This window comes from Macrobrachium rosenbergii, chromosome 21, assembly GCF_040412425.1.
Source record: "Macrobrachium rosenbergii isolate ZJJX-2024 chromosome 21, ASM4041242v1, whole genome shotgun sequence".
Lineage (NCBI taxonomy): Eukaryota > Metazoa > Arthropoda > Malacostraca > Decapoda > Palaemonidae > Macrobrachium > Macrobrachium rosenbergii.
The window spans coordinates 737,949-761,733 of record NC_089761.1 but is presented as its reverse complement, the minus strand read 5'-3'; the positions used below and the strand labels follow the sequence as shown (position 1 = coordinate 761,733).

The window sequence follows — 23,785 nt, the reverse complement described above, 5'->3', positions numbered from 1 at the left end:
TTTACTGACTTGTGGGATAAAACACTGGTGGAACCAGTTGGAGGTCAACATCTTCGTAATCCATGCTTTTGGATTATGCATCCAATACACGGGAAGGAGATTCTTATTTTTATTTTTCAAAGCACGAGGTTTTTCGACTTATAAATAAGCCCTGGCTTTAGCAAAAATCCCGCAAATTGCCACACATCACGAGGGTAACACGATCTTTGAATGCTTTAAAGCCAGAGGCTTTGGCTTCTTCTTTGAACAGGAAAGTTCATGATGGCATTCTCTTCCAAAACAAACTCATCTCGTCCATATTAAAGACTTGTTCGGGCTTGTATCCACCTTCAGCGATAATATTCTTGAACGTCTCATTCGCGTAAGTTTCAGCTGCGACCGTGTCAGCAGAAGCAGCCTTTTGCCATGCAGGGAAACGCTTTTCAGGCGAGCGTTTCTGAAACTTGCCGAACCATCCTTTGCTGGCGGTAAAATCGTGTCTGAGGCTGGGAATCAGTGGATGTCCCTGCTTGAGGTTCATCTACATCATCTTCGTAAATCTTCCTCTTCTTCTTCAGCGTGGTCGCCATCATCTTGAGGTTCCTTTGCCGCGAAATTCTCATACAACCTCAAAGCCTTGGTTTCGGATGGTGTTCATATCCAAGGCTATTTTCTTCTTCCGGCAGTCGGCAATCCAGATTGACAAAGCACCTTCCATACGGATATTTCGTTTTATTACGAATTTTTGAAAAACTCGCTTTGCTGACTTGCTAAAGGTGATGGCAGCCGTCTTCCTAATCTTCTCATCCTTCTTAATGTAGCGAACAGTGGATTCGTTCACTCCAAAATGGCGGGCCACGGCGCGTAACTTCTCCCTTCCTTCAACATATCGAAAAGTGTCACCTTCTCAGCAATAAATCATCATTTTCCGTTGGCGTTTAGGCTCAGTACCAGCCTTAGCAGAAGCAGAATGCTTGGGAGCCATTGTATAAATTAAACAAAGTTAAAAAAAAAGTTCAACTTCAAACACACACTGTCACACACAGCACTGGTAATGTAAACAGCATCTATCTACCGAGAGAGCGGGAAACAAGTGGCAGAAAGATGCTAGGGTCAGATTCAATCAAGCTAGCTGCGGGTCGGAGAAAACGGTCAAAACACCAATCACAGGCGAGGTTACAAAACTTGGGAGCTGATTCGTCATCTATCACCAATGGAACCAATCACAGCCCATCTTACATGCTAGTTTCAAATTCAAATATACTTTACGCTATTTTATGCTTTTTTGTTGTAGTAGTATAGGTTTATTCGAGATGTGATTTTTGCAACAAACAATATTATTGGATGCAGTACAAAAGATTCATGGAAAAGATGCACATTCATTACATTTGTATTTTATAATTAGTATATATGTTGCCATCAGCAGCCTTACACCATTCAAATATGACAATGTCAGACTGCATCTGATTAGCGTTTCATGTTCAGTTTAATTTTTACTAGTACTATAATGAATTATCGTGATGATCACATTCTCTTTTGTTTAATTTCATTTTGTACTGAATTATATGTCATAATGCAATGAACCAACAGTACTAGCAGATATTAATAATTATTAATGGAATTAATGAAATATTTGGGTCTTCATATATCGCGACTATTTTTGAAATTTCCGGAAAATCCGCTATATATTTTCTCTTATAATATACATACGTAATGGAAAAATCCGATAAGTCGTGGGTTCAGCGATAGTCGAACCTTAAATGAAAAAAAAAAATTCACTGTATATATATATATATATATATATATATATATATATATATATATATATATATATAGATATATATATGTATAAAAAAATCAAAGAACCCACCTATGCTAATTTGTTCCAGAAGAAGCGTCGAGATTCGATTTTGTCAAATCTGAGTTAATTTCTCCCATAAGAAATAACTGAAAATGGATTAATCAATTCCTGACCACCAGTCATTACCCCAACCTTACCTTTTTATACAAAACATTACACATATTACAATTAAATAAGTTCAGAGTTGAATAACCTATCATATCAGAAGCACATTTTACATTTTTCAATGCACACTGTATCAAAAAAATTGGCCTATTCCAATGAGGCCATATTACCGATGATAGAAAAATCAAAGCCCATAGGCTTTAGGTTGCCTATAGGCACTACCAGAATGTACTGTAACGGGTACACACGAAAACTGTTGTTAATAATGATAACATTGAAAAACAAGCCTGATTATCACATTAAATTAATAATACAGTATTCATAAGCCGAATTACTGTATGTCTGTTATCATAAAATTAAGAAAAATTTCCTAAATTACGTCGGAACTTGGCAGATTGTGGCAGATGTTAACAAATCACAGTGCCACCCTGTGGTGTATCGGGGTACTAATTACATAAACGTTCAGTATTTATGGTAAATATCATACAGAGTCTACTGGAATAGTGTACAAAATCACTGTAAAACATCTTTCAGTAAATATGATTCCCTAACATATTGGGACCCATGATTGGATGAAAATTCAGTGCAAAAAGCCAAAAAAATTATATATACCTGTACAAGGTATACTTCTCCAAACAACAGCAGCAGCAGCATGTGTGGGCTTTAAATGCTTTTAAATATGCATGGGAAGAACCCACCAACAACGCCAACTAGCGGCATTGCCGAAATTTTTGTCTACAAACATCATATGATTCATCGGATTCGGTTTGTTGTTAAATCCGACATAAAAATTTACTCAACATTTAGATGAAAAAAACGATTATGTCGAGTTCTAGTGCTACCAAGGACCGGACTGGTTCTACTGTTATATATATATATATAGATCACTTTTTGATATATATATAATTATTTATATATATAATTATTAACTTTATCACATACACAATTGTTCTGTGCATTAGTAGAATTTAGAATTACTAAAAGGACCTCATTCAAACTGGATGGCGGATACTTGATAATGTGGACTGTTTGTCCAAGAAAGCTTGTAACTTTTGAATAAAACTCCATTAGATACCATCTAGTTTGAATGAGGTGCTTTTAGTAATATATATATATATATATTTATATATATATATATATATATATATATATATATATATATATATATATATATATATATATATATATATATATAATGAATGTCTTTCCCTGTAATACTACAGTGTAATATGAATATAAGAAGGCCCATAAAACACTATTTAAATGTTGAAACCATATATTTCAGGCACTTGCTTCTGTGCCCCTGTTCACTGGTAGAATATGGACAGGTGGAAAGTTACAATGGTATATATACAAAAACATAAATGTGGCCTTAGGCCTCCGATGTTATGGAGGTGGCGTTTCTTAAGAAGGAGGAGAATGACCAAATTCCCTAGTGGTTTTTGGCCTCATTAGCTCCGTTTGGCGATGGATCTGGCGGTCGGCGTTTCTTGGGTCATCTTCTTCAGGAGGGGTTGAGGATTAAGGTGTCAATGTCACACGATTTCCAATGTCCTCCTGACAGGTTCATATTGTTGGTTTGATTGATGATAGCAGATTCCAGCATCTTTCTTTTTAACTGCTACTCTTGAAAACCAATTCTGCCCCACTCCAGTTAATGACATGCCCTGTATTTCTGATATGTAGGGACCAATTCCCGAACTCTCCGAAGCGTAACGTACTGATCTTTTGTGCTCTGTTATTCTTTGCGAGCGATCTACCTGTCTTGCCCACGTAGATGTCATGACAATTGCTACACGGTATCTTGTAAACTCCGGCTTCTTCCCTTTTGTTATTTAATCTTACTTAATGAGCCTCTCCTAACGATGGATTTGGGATAATGGAAAATGAAAGGTTGTTAGACCTGAGTTGTTCGGTGGCCAACTTTTGGATGTTTTCATTGTAATTCAAGCTTTATTTTGTTGTTGAAATCTATTTGTCTGTTGTGAGTGGGACCTCTATTGTATATTTTATTCGCTTTGTTAATAGCCCTCTCGATAATGTGTGGTGGATATAGCAGTTGCGTTAGGTGTTGGTGGATCGTGTTAAATTCTTTATCCAGGTACTCATTTGAACATATCCTAAGTCCTCTGAGGAATAAGTTGCACCCTACCATGATTTTTAAATGGAGACGTTATGGTAGCTTAAGAAATGAATGTAGGAAACAGCGAAGGTGGGTTTTCGATATACTGTATTTGCATATCTCTTCTGTTTTCTTATGATCAGTACATCTAGGAACGGCAGTTTTCCGTCCTTTTCCCATTCTGTTTTAAATTTTATGGTGGGAACTAGCAAAATTTAGCCTATTAAAAATTCATTAAAAAACCCCAGCTATTGTCCCAGAAAGTAAAGATATCATCTCCAGTATCTAAGCCAGATCATATTATGGGGTTTGATAGACGACAAAAGTTCTATTTCAGAAATATTCCATGTACAAGTTTGCTAGAAGGGGTGATAGGGGACTTCCATGCTACAGCCAAATTTTTGTTTGTAAAATTACCATTGAAAGAAAACACGTTGTTAGTTACACAGAGGTTGATAAGTTTTAAAGTTTTATCTATGCCAAGAGGAAAATGGTCTTCATATGGTTGTAACTTCCTCTCTAAGAAAGACAACAATATTACGGCAATCGGGACTTTAGTAAATAATGACTAAGAGTCTAGGCTGAGCAATTTGATGTTGTTTGAGGATGTTTAAACTATTAAATTTTTGTATGAAATCCTCTGCATGTTTGAGTCCAGGAGGATGAGAAAATTCCTAGAAAGGGTGATAACAAGTCTGCGAGCCATTTTGATAATTTGTACATGAAAGAGCCCCTGCTAGATATTATGGGGCGTAAAGGAATCCCATCTTTATGTGTTTTTGGGAGGCTGTAAAAATAGGGAAGAGAGGGGTTGATTACCTTGAATGTCTCTAGTAATTCTATGTCTTTTTTATTGCCCCCTATGGTTCTGACTGATTTGTTAAATTGAGCAGCAATATTTGTTGTGGGATCTTTCGTTAATTTGTCATAGGTCTCCGCATCGTTTAGAAGTTCTTGAATCTGACAAAGACGGAAAAATAGTTCTCTTAGACAAGGAGACATACATCAATAAAGTTCAAAAACTTCTAAACGATGCGGAGACCTATGACAAATTAACGAAAGATCCCACAACAAATATTGCTGTAGCGTCAGTATGCCTATGCCTTGGGCAGTCTGAAAATTTGACAAAACATCGCCGAACATAGAATAAGGAAAAAGGAAGCTTAAGACCACCTTCACTAGAGGTGACTTGGTGAAAACCCTCTCTGTGGGTTAGGTCCCTAATGCTAACTATACCTGCTAAAGACATTATTTTCTGGAAAACACAGCCTCCCTTAGCACAGATGAAAATGCCTTCCTGTCTTTGTTAGCTGATATTTTTACTAAATGATGCAGAGAGGGCGAACAGCAGAATATTTATAAAAATGTATACATATACTGTATATGATGTGTGTGTGTGTATATATATATATATATATATATATATATATATATATATATATATATATATATATATATATATATACATATACAAAATACTTCGATCTTACATGATTCGAGTTGCCTAATTCCACACACACGAACTTTCACTGGAACCTAACTAATGGGCATACGATTTTTTCACAGACATACGAAATTCTCGAGAAACCCTGCAGAAGTGGGTGTTTAATTTTTTAAGTAATTTACAAGTTTTCATGCTTTTATGTGTAAAATCTGTATGAAAAATGCATTTCATTCTTTTATGTGTAAAATCTGTATGAAAAATGCATTTCATGCTTCTATGTGTAAAATCTGTATGAAAAATGCATTTGATGTTTTAATGTGCAAAATCTCTATGAAAAATGCATTTCATGCTTTCATGTGTAAAAATCTATGAAAACGCATTTCATGCTTTCATGTGTACAGTCTGTATCGAAAATGTATTATTTTTATTTTTGTACATGCATAAATATGATGCAAAGGTCATTTCAGCACATTCACTTAGTGTACTTTTACAAGATGTGATACCCATTTGCAAAGTTACTACACTTTTCAAAGATGATACCCCTGCAGAAAATGCTTGTTTAATGTTTGAAGTACATTTATAAGTTTTCGTGCTTTTAACTGTAAAATCGATATGGAAAATTTATATTTATATTTCTGTACATAAATATCATACAAGTATTATGTCCATTTGCAAAGTCTTTGTCACAGGGACTTTACATGACCTTGAGATGAGGTTGTTCAGTCGCGCTCATTTGATAAAATGAATTCTTTAATGTAATATCAGAGATGTAACTAAGAGTTGTATAAGTGTCATTCTTTGAAAATTACTCTGGTGCAATCTGTATGTGCATGTAATTACAGCACGTTCAGTTGGTGTACTTTTACAAGATGTGATACCCTGCATTTTTCAAAGATAATACCCCTGTAGAAAGTGTGAGTAATTTTTAAGTTTTCGTGTTTTTAGGTGTAAAATCTAAAGATCTAAGATTGATAAAGAATTTATATTGCAATCAAGAGGCATCAGTGAAAGTAGAAAATGACGAATCAGAGACTCGGCACATCAAGAGAGGTGTAAGACAGGGTTGTGTGTTATCACCTGATCTCTTCAATTTATATAGTGAAATGATAATGAGAGATCTCAGAGATATGGAAGAAATTAAGGTTGGAGGAGTCAATATTAATAATATCAGATATGCTGATGATACAGCACTTGTTGCAGACTCTCATGATAAACTTCAAGCTTTAGTCAGTACTTTACACGAGTCAAGCAGAGAAAGAGGTCTGTCAATAAATATTAAAAAACAGAAGTTATGGTTATCTCCAAAGATGAAATCCCCAAGAACAGATATAAGAATTAATGCTGAAACAGTTAAACAAACCGATAGTTTTAATTATTTAGGATGCACTGTCACAAGTGATGGAAAATGCGAAAAGAGATCAGGAAGAGAATATCCATGGCAAAAGATGCATTTGGTAAGATAAAAAAATTAGTCACCAACTCAAAAATATCGATGAATCTTAGGAGCAGATTTGTGAAATGTTTTGTTTGGTCTGTATTGTTGTATGGCTGTGAAACTTGGACCTTGAGGAAGGCAAATGAGGAGAGGCTGCAGAAATGTGGTTTTGGAGAAGGATGCTGAAAATATCATGGACAGAAAGGAAAACTAATGAGCAGGTATTAGAGAGAGTAGGCATTGAGAGAGAACTTTTGGCTTCAGTGAGAGGTAGACAAATGCGGTTTGTGGGTCACATAGTGAGAAGACAAGAACTAGAACATCTCTCTCTCACTGGTAAAATCAATGGAAGTCGGCCAAGAGGAAGACCTAGACAAAAATATATGGATGGATTGGTGAGAATGACTGGAGGAAGAATGTCTGCAGCTCAGTTGCTGCAGAGAGCCGGAAATAGAGAGGAGTGGCGAGCCATGATTGCCGACGTCCTTGGGGATATGGCACCTGGATGATGATGAGGTGTAAAATCAGAATGGAAAATTTGTATTTATATATTTACATAAATCGATACAAAAGCAGTACAGTTACTTTATTACAGTATCTCTCTCTCTCTCTCTCTCTCTCTCTCTCTCTCTCTCTCTCTCTCTCTCTCTACTCTCGTTTAGCAAACATATGTTTACAACTGTACGTCATTACCTGTACAGTATATAATTTTAAATTGATTGAATTTTACCTGTACTGTACTACCTTCTCACGAACATTATGTACATGTTTTCGATGTTTTATGGAATTGTACTTTTGTTGACTGTGACGTTTTGCCTAGTGACGCAAAAAAAACGGCTTTTACTCTAAGTGACAAAGAAAACAGCATCCCATGAATTAGGGGTAACATTAGTATAATGTATCGCACCTACTGTAAATGCTCTATTATGAAACTGTGCAGTACTCAATTTTTATGTCAACCATTTACTGTATTCCTTTTTAAGGGTAATAAGCTAAATTTTAAATAAAATTACACTAACTTTAGTTCATTTAAAAGTTAGCTTAATACTTTGGGAGCATGATTAGGGTCATATTTAGTACTTAAACTCTGGAAATAAACATTTATTAGCATTTCTGAGTCCAGTCCCGTGTCAGCCGGTGAAATTCCATTACAGCACGAATATATAACCCGCTCAACTGCACTACACCACTCCAAGAATGAACTGGGTCTATGGGAACTGTGATAGGAGGGTGGCCTACTACTAGGAAAGGGGAGCGACCAAGCCTCGATGCCCGACTCCTGCCTAGGCACAGCCTAATAGGGACCTAACCTAGTATAGGCTAGGAAAAGGGCAGGAGTACGGAGGGGGGGAGGAACAAACAAGGAGAGAAATTTTGTGCCGAGAACCAACCGGGAACGAGAAGAGGGGGCAAGAAGGCGAATAGCCTAGAGGAGACACATCCAAAGAACTCTATTCCCCTAAAGGAAGGAAGAGAACTAAGGGGCTCACTCTGCCCACCAAAAAACGACCCGGAGGAAACAGCAACTAAAACTCCCTCAACCTGATGGACTTCCACGCGAGGGCAAGGGGATGGAAGCAATAACCTACTCCACTAAAAACCATCACACAAAAACATGAAATAAAAAAATGTGCTCAATAGGGTGCGTAGCCTACCCGAGGCAACGGTTAGATCTAAGGCTGCCGCCACCACGAGGAGGCAAAGATGAAATATAAACGAACTGAGAGCACTATCGCCAAGAATAAAATAATAATAGCCTAATACAGACTAAAATAAAAGGGAACCCAACCTGGAGGGGGGGAACCTGGACGGGGCATCACCTCAAAGGGCCGGTAGGCCAATTTTATGTAAATTACCAAAAAAGGGGGGGTGCCACCGCAGGAAACCCGCCAGGAGGAGAACCATGGGGCAAAATATATATTATTAACTATAACGACAATGAGACAACTCCAACAGAAGGAAACTGATGGGGTCGCCTCGTGGTCGACATGGCTGGCGGGGGACGCCGTGGCGTCATAATAAGATCTCAATATTATATATAAAATGAGACCAAAACAGCCAAATAAAGAACGAAAAACCCCACTATAACACAGTACTTAACTTGGAGATAGTAAAGCTGCTCGATGTCATGACGAAAGATGGGAAAATTCCACAAAAGGGCACGAGCACACAAAATCAAAAGATAGCTATCACGTGCTAGAAAATGGAATGAGGTAGGTGGCGCTGGTGTCGCCGTCCTGGCGGGTGTTGAGTGTAGGGGCTGTAACGGCTCACCGCTCTGTTCCGGGGTTTTGATAGGGAGAGATCTTTCGAGTATGTTTCGTGGTAGTGGTATTTCACTCACCCTTCGTTATACCGACGTCTTCCTAGAAGATGCTCGGCGGGGTAGTAACCCCAGCTTTCCTGAAAGCTCTTTTTCTCTGGTATATCTAGCATATTATACCTAGAAATTCGTGCTGTAATGGAATTTCACCGGGTGACACGGGACCTTCCTCAGAAATAGATTTTTCCTTTGTCAAAATCCCTTTTTTAAAGACCATGCCAAACTTATGCGAAAATTCACCTTGCACGAGGGGCTCTGGAACCTAACCTAAGCGTTATTTCGAGGTATGACTGTATATTTATATATATATATATATATATATATATATATATATATATATATATATATATATATATATATATATATATATATATATATATATATATATATATATATGAATAATTTTATCACATCGCCGTGATTCATGTACAAGCATGAAGCTACAAACGTCCTTTAATATCTAATTCACTCTACCTCGGGAATAATATATTTTCATATATGTTACCTGAAGGGGAATTTTTTAGTTGATAATAAGTTCCTTGTCTCATGGGCTCGAACCACAGAAGACAAGAACTCAGGACTACAGTGATGCGAATTTTAACCACACGGCCAACACAGCTGTGTGGTTGAGCCCACGAGACAACGAACTTATTATCAACTAAAAATTCCTTCAGGTAACATATATAAGAAAATATATTATTTCACTTATACAACTTAAGTAGCCTCTAGGGCTGCGGTTGACTTCGCTCCCAACGGCACTCCTGGTCTTTCCCCAGAGACAGTGCTGGGTAGAACCTGAAGAAGAGGAGAAAGGGGTGGAACAGGTCCAAGTTGCCTATTAAAGCCACGAACTCTCCTTGGCACTTGTTGTCCATGGGGGCACAGTGCCTGCCATCACAGAGTGATCCTGGCACCTACACAGAGGAGTGTTATCTCATATATTAGGGCTATTGAGCTCCTGGGGCATGCTTGGCACATTGCCCATTTAGTAGATTATACCAGGCACCCCAAAATCCAGAGAAGGTTGCTTGGGTACCTCTCTCATGGGCTCTGTTACCACGTTAAATAAGATGTAATGATCTACAATTGCCCTCTAGCTCACAAGCTGATGGATATGTACTAGCCACTCATACATTGTGTTGAATTCATTGACACCTCATGGTGCAGGTTCTTTTAAATATTTTGTATATAGCACAGCATAAGAACTTTTGTGATTTGTAATAATAGTGCATTGTAGTTAAATCACTGTCACTTAAATTGGTACTGCAGCAGCCTGACGATATGTCATGTTAATGACAATGTACAACTGTAAATTTAAAACTTGCTAGGAATGCATTTTGACTGTCGTCAGAGACAGCTAGTTAAATACTCGCAGACACTTTTGAGTTAATGTTAAGGAAATTAATTTAAGTCAGCTAGCAAACTAACATTCACCCACTAAAAAGTTAGGTATATCACCTTACTTTATCCTCATTTGCATGGGCAAGAACCATTAAGGGAGGGAAGTAAAGTAATCAAGACTGGCGGCCTTTTCTACGCCAGACCTTCACGCCCAAAAGGGAGTGGAATGTCTGCTTAAAAGTGGAGCTGTTATAAATATTAGCCATCATCATCTCCCAATATCATAAGAACTATGTCCCTGTGCTCAGCTTTTGCTGGTTCTCAACTGTCTTCCAGGAATGTCGGGCACTCCTAACTTCAAAGAGGCCAGTTCCTACGCCTCTGAAGTTGTGGACAGAAAAACATCCAAGGAGAAAGCAGTCAACAGTTAGTCACAGCTCAGTCACCAAGCAGACAAGATGCCTGTCCTGTCAAGACCCGAACTGTGGGTCTTATTTACTTTGGCTCTCTACCACCACTGGTATATAGGTTACAAGCGACCCGGATGACAAGTCGTCCCATCAACGTGTTAACTGAAGACACAGTGCATCATTAGCTACTTTGCAAACAGTTCACTTTGCAAGTTGGATTGCCTGGTAAGCCTGAAATTAGCATCTGAATACCCGTTTACTCTTCCTCTCACTACGTCTCTCATTTCCCTTTCCATATATTTTATCTCCCAAAGTAATTTCCTTGTTAAATTCCATTGCTATTCTTTTGTGTGCTCCTCATATGAATTAAGTCTATTGATGGAATAATCCTTAGAATTCAGTGACATAAAAGTAATCATCCCTCCATTGTGCTAGATTATTGCAAATGAGAGAATCCTTTATGCACAAAGCCTTATTTAGAATAAATCTACTTCCAGAAAGGTGTTATCTTCTTCCCCTCTTGCTCTGCCACCAACCTGCCTGTGAGAATCTGCTTAGAGGGGCAATTAATTCAACATTGCAAGACACCTGCCTCTGCAGCTGATTACCAGATAGTAAAATCTTGTACTCTCGAGCCACTGGCTCCCATTAGTGTTATTACTGTGTAAAATTACCATTCTTTCTGAAAGCCAGTTAATTGTGAGGCTTGTTTAACTGTATTGTTGCATTTGCCTTGCTGGGATGCATACCAGTCGTGATTTATTTCCCCTGCTTTAACTGTGTGAAATAAAGTAACATTATTATAACTAAGGGCTTTCATGGCAACCTTTCCTTTTATATATACAGGCAGTCCCCAGTTATCAGCAGGGGTTCCGTTCTGAGGGTGTGATGATAACCGAAAATTGCCGCTAACCAAAAATCAGCGATTTTTCAGGCCACTGCAACCTAAAAAACAACTATTTTAATATCACGCCTGTTAGGTATAAAAGATCAGTTACGATACGTGAAATCAGCAATTTTCGGAGCCGGAAATTGCCGATTTTCATCGCCAGACAAGCCCAATAAAACTGGATCGCCATTAACTGAGCCCGCCATTACCTAAAGACTGCCTGTGTGTGTGTGTATGTTTATATATATATATATATATATATATATATATATATATATATATATATATATATATATATATATATATATATATATATATATATATATATATATATATATATATGTATGTATGTATATATGTATGTATGTATGTACAGTAAACCCCCGTATTTTAGCTGCCTTCACAATTCACGGACTCACGTATTCTCGGATTTCTCAGTGGAACGTATCTACCCTTTATTCAAGGACAATTCGCCCATTCGCCGTATTTTTCACTGAGAAATATTTATTCCCTAATTACTTTATTTTCATAACATTTTCATGAGTAAATGCACTTTTATGATAAAACTATTAAAATACTCAGGTATAAGCAGTTCTAAGTGTTTTTAGAGGGGGTTTTAAGTATTCGTGGAGGGGTGCGGTATGCATCCCCTACGAATACAGGGGGTTTAATATATTTTATAAATAAATAAATAAATATATATATATATATATATATATATATATATTATCATAATCTCTTGAATTATTTCATTGATTTTTAACGTAAATGTTCACTTTCTTAAAAGTCCTATAAAGCTGATGGGCTTTCTTAGCTCCCTCTTGAGGTGTTATCATTTGGTATTGTAGTATTTCACCCGTTTGTTTTTATCCTTCATATTCAACGCCGGAGTGCTGTTTGTTCCACGGTCTTTGCTGGTTCATAGTTTCCCTATTGTTCTCCCGCCTTCCCTAATTCGACGGGATTCTGCCCGTCGACCAAATGATTGATTTAACTCCACTGAGAGGAGATCTCGCTTTCACCCTGCTATATTTTTATACACTCATGATCTCTGAATATTATCATATCTCTGCTTTCCGGTTTGAACCCGAGAATATCGTAACACGCTCCTACGACAGTATCCTGTGCTGAGTTGCAGTGTTGAGGTCTGCCTGCACTCTGCCTTGAGCTGTGCTGTGTCAACCTGTTTGCCACATGAGAGTGCTGTGATGCATATCTCCTGAGTCGCCAGGAGGCCCTCTGAGTTCGAAGAAGGGTGAGATTTACCTATATAATTCTTCGCTATTTGTTATATTAATATCGATACCGCCATACTGGATTTATAGTCATCGCCATGACCATCATCCTCGCTCACCCCGTGTTTTTCTCCTCGAGTGTTTTTGATGTGAAACCCTGCCTTACTTGACAGATTTACTTAGCTAAATAAGCTATTTAATGTTCATATATTTTCTTCAGTGAAACGGTGATGGTTTCCTTGTTATTGTTTATTATATATTGGAAATATTAGGTTTAAGGATATTTTTTCTCTCTTATGCCTCTTCCTATCGTGAGGTAGTTGAAATCTCGCCTTGAACAAGTGTTGCTTTCTACCTCCTCCTAGTTCTTTCTTATTCTACTGGATATGATAGTTAGCTAGGAGAATGACGGTAGCGACTGAGGTTTTGTTTGCGAGCGAGTTTTCCTGTCCCTAGATCAGTTTTTCGGGGAACGTTCCTGTGTAATATTCAAGTTTACTTATTTTTAATAAATTAATTATTGAGTTTTTTGTTCTTTGTTTGTTTTCCCTCTACTGAGTAGTCGCTTCTGGGCTTGAGATCTGTGCTATTTTTTTGTCCGAATCTTGTTCATTTTGGCAACTGATTCTGAGAAGTGAATCTGCATAATATAAATGAAGATTTGCTGTGGCTCTTGCATTAATAAAGGAGTTCATAACAAATTTTGGCGACCTTGCCAGGATATTTCATTGGACAAACACAGACTTAAGTAGGAGGACTCTTGGAGAGGTGTTCAAATCAGTGAACTAATTTGAGTTGTTAGGCTTAGATCCCTAGTTAGTAGTTAATCATGCATTATTTTGAAGTCGAGGAGTTAGCTGCTTTCAGTTTCCTTTCTGACCCAAATTGGGAAAGTAACTTGCAATGAGTTAAAAGAGGGACCAGCACTTAGTAGCGGAGTTCTTGAATCTAGGTTTAACCACAGAGGTTAAAAAGGGACACCTCTATTTGAGGTGGTTAAGGCTGCTAGAGATATATAAAGAGGAAGAAATGGAAAAAGAAAGTAAGGAAGGGGGAGTATGCAGATGTAGAAGCTGCTGAAGAGAGTTTAGAGGTTGGCGGTGATAGTAGATTGAAATATTAAGTGAACAGGTCTCGCATAAAGGAGTTAGAAATTAAGGCTTTGGAGTTGCAAGCCGAGGAGAGGACCAAGGAGCGGCTCACTTAGCTGGAGGCAGCTTAAACTCCAAATAGTTTTAAAGCAAGGTGGTGGTGGTGGCAGTAATCCCGATTTGAAAGGTGTAGCTGAGGAAGCTAACGCATATACTTTTCGGTCTAAGCTCGTTCCTCAATTTTCGAGGAGGATGCTACGAATTTATTTCCATTTGAGCGATCGCTAAAAGCTCGATTGTCGCGATATGTGGACAACTTTAAGTACAGTGTCGTCTGATAGGAAGGCTCAGAGAGTCTATAATACTTTTTAAATGAAGATTTGTCATCAGATTACGATTCTGTTAAATCGATAATTTTGAAAGCATATGATTTGGTCCCCGAGGCTTATAGGCAGAAGTTCAGAAACTTGAAAAAAGATTCGGGGGTTACGTATGTCGAGTTTGCCAGAAAGAAAACTCAATTCCTTGATGACTGGTTGAAGTCAAAAGAGATTGACGGGTATGAGAAATTTAAGGAGCTTGTTTTGGCCGAAGAGTTTAAGAGGCACTTGAGTCATGGGATGCGTGTTCATCTGGAGTGGAATTGAAAATTGATTCGCTTCAGGAATTGGCTGTGTCCTCCGGCGAATACGCTTCACGATAAGGAGGAACCATTGAGGAATGATAATGGCCAAAGGGAAGTTCCTTCAGACTATGTGTTTGATAACCAGTCGTCGGGGAGGCGATTTGCTGACAATAATAATAGTGGTAGATTTAGCAGTAGGCGTAGAAACGGTAGTAGTAGTGAGAATTCTCATAGTTTTGTGAACAGTAAATTTGCCAATAAGGATTTGTATGAGGAGAAGGGGGCTGTATCAAACCAGGTGAAGTGTTATTATTGTAACAAGCCTGGCCATGTAAAATCTAATTGTTTTGCACGGAGGCGAGACCTCGAGAGGAACGTTCAACCCATAGATTTAGTGACTTAGGAAAAATTAGGTCGTTTCAAGAGTTGAAAATGAAAGGAAACAAAGGACTAAAATTTGAGAAGTATATATCGATGGAACTGTGTCTACTAATAGCGATAAGTGTTTACATACAAATTAAAATTTTGGCGTGGTCACCGGTGCGGCGCGTAATCAAGCGATCAGAAGGTTCCGCCAAGGAGGTTTGTTTTCTCTAATTCTGAGTTTGTTGTCCTGGGAGGATTTTCGATTTTTTTTTTCATCTTTTCCCTTGGAGGAAGTGTATTTGGAAATAAAGATTTTCAAAGGAACTGCTAAACTGGCAATAGTGGACAGTTGCCAGTTCCTGGTATTGACCTAATTTTGGGTATTGATTTAGCGTTAGGTAGTGATAATGATGTGTTCTCACTTGTCTGTGACTGAAATTAACCCGCTCTACAGATTCTCGAGCAAGAGCCCGAGAGGTTGATCTCGAGGATGTTAATGTGGATTTAGAGGTAGTTGATCGACAAAGGACTGACTTTGTGACAGGAAGTAGTAGTAGTAGTAGTAGTAGTAGCCCTAATTTAGTATTTAATGATGTGTCGTGGGATGCGAAGGCGTTCAAGAAAGAACAGTACGAAGAGTTTTCCAATATTGTGTTTGGTGACCATGAGGATTTAACGAAACCCGCATTCGTTAAGGAAGGGGTTTGAAGCACGCATCAGCAGGTTGGTGGGAGTTCTTGCCGATCAGACAGAGGTTAAGAACAGTTGTTAGTTCCCACTAAATATCGTGCAACTGTTATATTTGGCTGCGAAAATAATTTAGTTTATCACTTTAGACGGAAAACTTTTCAGAAATTGGCTGAGTATTTCTTTTGGTCTGGTATGAGAGATCGCGGAACGCCATGTATTATCCTGGTAAGACTTGTCAACTCGCGGGGGAAGCCGAATTTGAAAGTACCTAAAGCTCCTCTTATTCGATCCCGCCTAGGAGAACCGCTCAGGGAAGTTGTTATTACGTAGTTGGTCCTTATCGCGGACGCTGCCGGTGTACGAGTAGATTCAATCATTGATAGGGATGTCACGCTTCCCTGGCATGCCTTCTGGCGGAGTATAAGGGCGAGAAAATTTTATAGTTTGCTGGTTTTTTTCAATGCAGGTTTGGTTTCCTGAAGGTTATTCTCAAAGCGACTGCACGAATTTACCAGTAAATATTTCAAAAAGAATGTCTGGATCTGGGATTAATCACGCACGCCTTCCCATCATCCAGAGAGTCATGTCAGGGTAGAGAGACTCATCAGACTCTGAAATCTGTGTTGAAAGTTTTGTTATGAATCGGTAATGATTAGATAAGGAGTTGTCAGATGCGTTGTTTGCCATACTACCTCTCAACGAGTCCTGGTTTCTCCCTTTCAGTTGGATTTTTGGACATAGTGGCGGACCCTGGATGCTGTGTAAGGAACCTGGGTGGGTGATAATCCTAATATTAATATAGTTGATTACCTTTCAGGTTTACAGGAGAAGCTTTATAGAATACGTTCCTTTGCTCAAGAACACCTGTTAGAGGCTCAGGCTACAATGAAAAATAATTATGATGTTGGTACTCGTCAGAGACAATTTAGTGAAGGTGACAAAGTGTTGGTTTTACTTCCAGTGCCGGGAAATCCATTGAAGGCACAATTCTTCATGTCTCTGAAGGTACTGAAGAAAATCAATGATGTCAATTATTTGATTATATTGACCCGAAAAGGCAAGAAGACTAGATTTGTCATATACATGATTGTCATTTATTGATAGGGATAAAGGTACAGATGGACGAGTGAATGTCGAGATGTAGTGATGTAGAGGATATGAAAGTGAACCTTTTCAGGCAACAGATTAACAATAAGTCCCATGGGATTGCAATACCTCTGACATTTCCAAGAAATCTGAGTCTCAAATTTCAAAGCATTTGTGACACTAATAAGGCCTCTTTCTTTAATTAACCTGCTGAGAATATAAAGACCTCTTTCAGATCTACATCTGTAGCTGACAGGTGTCCTGAACATGATGTTGATACAGATGTCTACCATCAAACATGTCCCAGATAGTTGAACTCCCAAAAAAGAGATAGTCAAAGAGGAGGAAAGTATATGTTGGATCATGACCTCATTGAACCAAGCTGCAGCCCTTGAGCTCCCCTTCTGTGGTCTTGGTCAAGGAGGGTGGTCAGCATAGACTTTACATTGACTATCGTAAGGTGTACCACTACAACCAAGACTGGGATTCCTTCCCTTGCCTCGTGGAGGATTGTGGCCAACTTCCATTGGCGTTGAGCACGCCATATAAGTAAATTTGATTTACTTAAAGGCTATTGGCAGGTTGGTCTTTCCCCGGTGCGTTGGTACCATTTGTAACAGGTGATGGTCTTTATGAATGCAAGGTCATGCCCTTTTGGTATGAAGCAATGGTGTCGCCACCTTTCCGAATCTACTGATGAATTATATTACTGCAATTTGAAGGCTATTGTGTGGTTTACATAGATGATTTGGTCAGATATTCGATGACTGGGGAAACCTATGTTAAAAGAATTAGAGCATTATTTAAGGTGCTGAGGAAGGCCGGGTTTAGTAATCAATTTGAGTAAGAGCGATTTGCTCAGGCTAAGGTTGTTTATCTTAAGTAATGAGATTGGCTCAGAGTTGTCCAAAGTGTTAATCGCTGATTATTTGTCTTCCTAACACCTAAGAATAGAAGAGACATTAGCGTTTCCTTAGGAATGGTAGGCTATTACCAGAGGTTCATTAAAAATTTTGCAGATTTAGCTTTCAATCCTTGACTGAATTTGTTAAAGAAAGATATCAAATTTATGTGGACTAATGAATGTCAGTGTTCCTTTTGACAGGTTAAAGTCGCTGGTGTTTCATTTTTATGTCATCTCGACTTCTTTCCCTTTTTGTTTAGCCACTGACGCCAGCTTAATTTAGCTTAGGGTGCTGTACTTCACAGGAGGATCACGACGGAACATCGCATCCCATCGCCTATTACTCCAAGAAACTTTTCAAGCAGACAGGCGATAGATTTACCATTGAGAAGGAGGCCTGTGCCACCTAAGGCCATTCTGCACTTTGAGGTTCATTTGTCCGCTCTGTAGGCCCGGACAAGGTATACACAGACCACAACCCTGGTCTTCATCAATAAATGCAAAGAAAACCAACGATTTTTACGCTGGAGTCTACCCAGGAGATGGATTTATCTATTCAGCATATTGTTGGGTCTACAATGGTCCCTGACGTCCTTCAAGGTCGCTTTTACTGAAAGTTTTGAGAACTCCGTGAAAAGATAACTGCCTTCTTTTTTTTCAGATATTTTCTTTCAAATGTGTTATTTTCTGATTTATAAACATTTATTCTTGTTTTAGAATAGGGATATACATTTTTTTGGTCCTGTTTGTCGTAGAATTATTTTTGCTTAGTCTTATTAAAAAAAAAAATAATAAATTATTTTTTTTTCCTTATAGAGGGGAGCTATCATAATCTCTTGAATTATTTCATTGATTTTTAACGTAAATGTTCACTTTCTTTAAAAGTCCTATAAAGCTGATGTTGGGCTTTCTTTAGCTCCCCCTCTTGAGGTGTTATCATATTTGGTATTGTAGTATTTTCACCCGCTTGTTTTTATCCTTCATATTCAACGAGCTGAGTGCTGTTTGTTCTACGGTCTTTTGCTGGTTCTCGCTAGTTTCCCTATTGTTCTCCGCCTTCCCGACCTGGACGCAGATTCCTGCCCGCTCTAACGAAAAGGATTACGCTTTATTCCACTGAGAGGAGATCTCGCCACCCTGCTATATTTTTGTGCACCGCTGACCTCTGAATATTATCAAGGGTCTTGCCGGTCGTGGTCCCAGAATATCGTAGCACGCCCTACGACAGTATCCTGTGCTGAGTTGCAGTGTTGGAGGTCTGCCTTATACCTTCACCTTGAGTCAGCTGTATCGTAATCTGTTTGCCACACGAGAGTGCAGATGGCGTTGTCTCCTGGAGTCGCCAGAGGCCCTCTGAGTTCGAAGAAGGGTGAGATTTACTCATATAATTCTTCTCGCTATTTGTTATATTAATATCGATACTCGCCATACTGGATTGTTGGGTCATCGCCAGACCATCATTATCCAACACCTCCGCAGTTTTTTTCCCGAGTGTTTTCTTTGATGTGAAACCCTGCCTACGGACAGATTTACGAAGCAACAAGCTATTTAATGTTTATATTTTCAGTGAACTATGATATTTCTGACATACGATTATATTACCACAAATACAGTTTAAGGATTATTTTTTTTCCCTCTTATGCCTCTCTATCGAGTGACATGCAAAATCTCCGACTTGATCAAAAGTGTTATTTCACCTAACAGTTCTTCTATTCTACTGGGTATGACAGTTATCTAGAGAATGGTGGTAGTGATTGAGGCTTGTTTAAAGTGAGTTTTCCTGTCCCTGATCAGTTTGGGGACGCCTTTGTAATGTTTGGCTTACTTATTGTTACTAAATTAATTGCTATGCTTATCTTGGTTTGCTTTCCTCCCTCTCCTATGTCGCTTCTTGCTTGAGATCTGTGCTATTTTTTTGTCCGAATCTTGTCTATTTTGGCAACTGATTCTGAGAAGTGAATCTGCATAATATAAATGAAGATTTGCTGTGGCTATTGCATTAATAAAGGAGTTCATAACAAAATATATATACATATATATATATATATATATATATATATATATATATATATATATATATACACATATACAAGAGATACAGGCAGTCTCTGGTTTACGACGTAACCCATTCTGACACCACGCCCTGGGTCGGTAACCTGTGAACAGAACCTACTTTTAATTTTCGGGGTATCTTGGAAAATGACGTAACCTGCATTTTTATTGAGTTCATATAAAAGACCCTCCAAATTTACCATTCTGCTGTTTTGGGAGCCAGAGAGAGAGAGAGAGAGAGAGAGAGAGAGGAGAGAGAGAGAGAGAGAGAGAGAGAGAGAGAGAGAGACTGCCCACTACCAGAAAAGACTTGAATTTCACAGAACTACAAAGCTCCCATTTTTACTAAGTATCATCCTACATCAAATATAGTTTAAATTATTACCCTATTATTAACAGATAATCTTTGAAATTATATTATTATTGGTCACTAAGATCATCTTAACATTAGCACCCTTTTCCAGCCAGAGAGAGAGAGAGAGAGAGAGAGAGAGAGAGAGAGAGAGAGAGAGAGAGAGAGAGAGAGAGAGAGAGAGAGAGAGAGAGAGAGAATGAATTACTCACTATGACTTCACGCTCAGCCATTCTGTGCTGGCACGGCAAAAGAGAGAGAGAGAGAGAGAGAGAGAGAGAGAGAGAGAGAGAGAGAGAGAGAGAGAGAGAGAGAGAGAGAGAGAGAGAGAGAGAGAGAGAGAGAGAGAGAGAGAGAGGTCTATCAAATTTATATCTAGAGGAATGTTAATCCATTTCTCTTTACTGGAACTGACAACAACAATAAAAATTTTTTCTTTGTCTTCCAAAGATGTAATACTACCTTTACTACGCATTTTTAAAACACTATGAACATACACATACACACACACACACAGTGTGCATAGGTAAAGAAACTCAAATTAGCTGCATCTTCTCCTGAGAGTGAAGGACTGAACTAAGTATTTATTTATAATATATCTATCCATTTCTCATTCTATCTTTTGGAGAGAGAGAGAGAGAGAGAGAGAGAGAGAGAGAGAGAGAGAGAGAGAGAGAGAGGTCTTCTACCCTTGGTCACCAATGTCAAGTAATTTGTCATATTTGACAGTTCCATCCTCCCGCATAGCTTCAAAGCTTTGGGCAAAAGACAGGGTGTGATAATTCTTTGTTTAAAAATTGAAATAATTTACTTTAAAAATGGATAAATGTTGTAAATACAGTATATTATTATTATTATTATTATTATTATTATTATTATTATTATTATTATTTAATGTTATTATTTGAAAATCAGCACTTATTATTAGGTAAGTCATTTATTTATCATACAAATGTGGTTAGTCCTCACCATCTCCCACAAATTTGTTAAAAAATTCTTGTACCGTCATTCTCTCTCTTCTCTCTTATCTCAGAGAGAGAGAGAGAGAGAGAGAGAGAGAGAGAGAGAGAGAGAGAGAGAGAGAGAGAGAGAGAGAGAGAGAGAGAGAGAGAGAGAAAATTCTACTCACCCTCCTTTTAGTGTGTGCAAAGCCTGTGAGGTACAAGCTTTGTGATTGGTTAAAATCCCACCCTTCCTGCCAATATCATATCATCCAGGAGGGGGGAGAGGGGGAGGAGGGGATTGTATTGGCATATCATCAAGGAGGGCAAGAGGGGGAGGTGGGGTTAGCTACTGCCATCACATTACTGTCAGTCCCTTCCAGCCAATACGCATCGCCATGGAGAGAAGGGGGTTGCTAAGCTCTGTTATTAGCTCCTTCTAATCCCTCAGCCAATATCAGCCTCATCATGAAGCCTACGCAAAGCAATAGAAAAATTGTCACACAACCAATGATGGGATCTTAGTATATTTTTATGTTTATATATACAGCAATCCATATTGCTTTGAAGGATATATGCAGTACAGAGAGAGAGAGAGAGAGAGAGAGAGAGAGAGAGATACGGTCGGTCTGCCTTACTTATATCTCAAGAGTGGAATTATTCGGGGAGAGAGAGAGAGAGAGAGAGAGAGAGAGAGAGAGAGAGAGAGAGAGAGAGAGAGAGAGAGAGATACGGGCGGTCGGCCTTACTTATATCTCAAGAGTGGAATTATTCGGGGGAGAGAGAGAGAGAGAGAGAGAGAGAGAGAGAGAGAGAGAGAGAGAGAGAGAGAGAGAGAGAGAGAGAGATACGGGCGGTCGGCCTTACTTATATCAAGAGTGGAATTATTTGGGGGGAGGGAGAGAGAGAGAGAGAGAGAGAGAGAGAGAGAGAGATATGGGCGGTTGGCCTTACTTAAATCTCAAAAGTGAAATTATTCATGAATTATTTGGGGAGCGAGAGAGAGATATGGGCAGTTGGCCTTACTTAAATCTCAAAAGAGTGAAATTATTCATGAAACAGTTTTATGATTTCACGGGATTTTAACTTAACTTTTATTGCTACTTTGCTGTGGTTACCTTAATACTAATATTTTAAAATTAGTAAAAAAAATTTTTATCATAAAAAATACATTTAGTTAGGAAAATAAATTAAAAATCACTAATTAGTGAAATTGCTCTGTGAAAAAATCCGCAAATGTGAATTTTCTTCCGTCATATGCGTTGGACCGAGTCATCTGAAATATTGCCGTCGAGAATCGTCAGAAAACCTTACTTTTAATCCTGCATTTTTATTGTGAGATTTTTCACAATAAAAACCCTCCAAATCATCATCCAAAATACCTCAAAAATCATAAGAAAACTTTACTTTAAATCTTTTTGGTGTCTTGAAAACAATGTATCCTGCATTTATATTGAGTTTTTCATTACAAAACCCTCCAAATATTGACCAGCCTGACAGTTTGGATGCATATTTTTTCCGATCGGTGTCGAACTGGCGTCACCCGAAATACCATAGAAAATCGTAAGAAAACCTTACTTTTAATCCTTGGGTGTCTTTGAAAACAATGTATCCTACATTTATATTGAGTTTTTCAACAAAAGACCTCCAAAATTTGACCATTCTGCCATTCTGGAGCCAAATTTCTCCCGTCGGATCAGCGTTGTCAGCGTGTAAACCTGTAACATGCATTGTAACCGGGGAAATATTTTTTTTATGAATATATTTGAAAAGCGTCATAAACTCAGAACGTTGTAAGCCGAGCCCATCGTAACCCAGAGACTGTCTGTACAGGCAGTCCCCGACTATCAGCAGTCCAGTTTTACGGCACTTGTCTAGTGACGACGATTACTGGATTTTCGGCACCCATATGTGCTGATCCCGTTATCGGCGCTGATCCCCTGTTATCGGCGCTGACCCCCTGGTTATCAGCGCTGATCCTCACTATTGGCGTTGCCCATCAACGTTATCAGTTTGATATACCAGTTCCACAAATCAGATCGGGCACTTACACGCTGATTTTCGTTATTGTCACTTGTTGGGAACTGAACTCAGCAGATAACCAGATTGCCTGTATATGTATGTATGTATAGATGATAAGATAGATATATAGAGATATATATAGTATATATATATATATATATATATATATATATATATATATATATTATATATAATATATATAGGTATATATATATATATATATATATATATATATATATATATATATATATTATAAGCAGTATATAAACAATATATATTGTCAAGAGTATACTCTCCTATGCCATCTCACCAGTCAGTAAGTCAAATGAAATAAGGAATATGCAACTAATTCATTTATTTTATTATGTTTCATTGTAGGCACAATTCACCTCTATAAAACCTCTCTCTCACCACTGCCTTTGGGGGAAAACCATTTTAATCTCTTTTTGTTCAAGTGCTGGTAAAAATCCTTAAACTCCAGGTGCTGACCTGGTCGGAGTAAATCGTCACCC

General features: G+C 38.2%; 1 protein-coding gene across 1 annotated transcript in view; it reads left to right on the top strand.

Moving 5' to 3' along the window:
* LOC136849652 (uncharacterized) overlaps positions 1-23,785 on the top strand; it is a 759,811-nt gene that overhangs the window by 659,863 nt on the left and 76,163 nt on the right. Inside the window, exons 13-14 of the mRNA XM_067122953.1 lie at positions 15,681-15,884; positions 16,734-16,973. Of these exons, the coding sequence (XP_066979054.1) occupies positions 15,681-15,884; positions 16,734-16,973 (444 nt within the window). The remainder of the gene's footprint in view (positions 1-15,680; positions 15,885-16,733; positions 16,974-23,785) is intronic.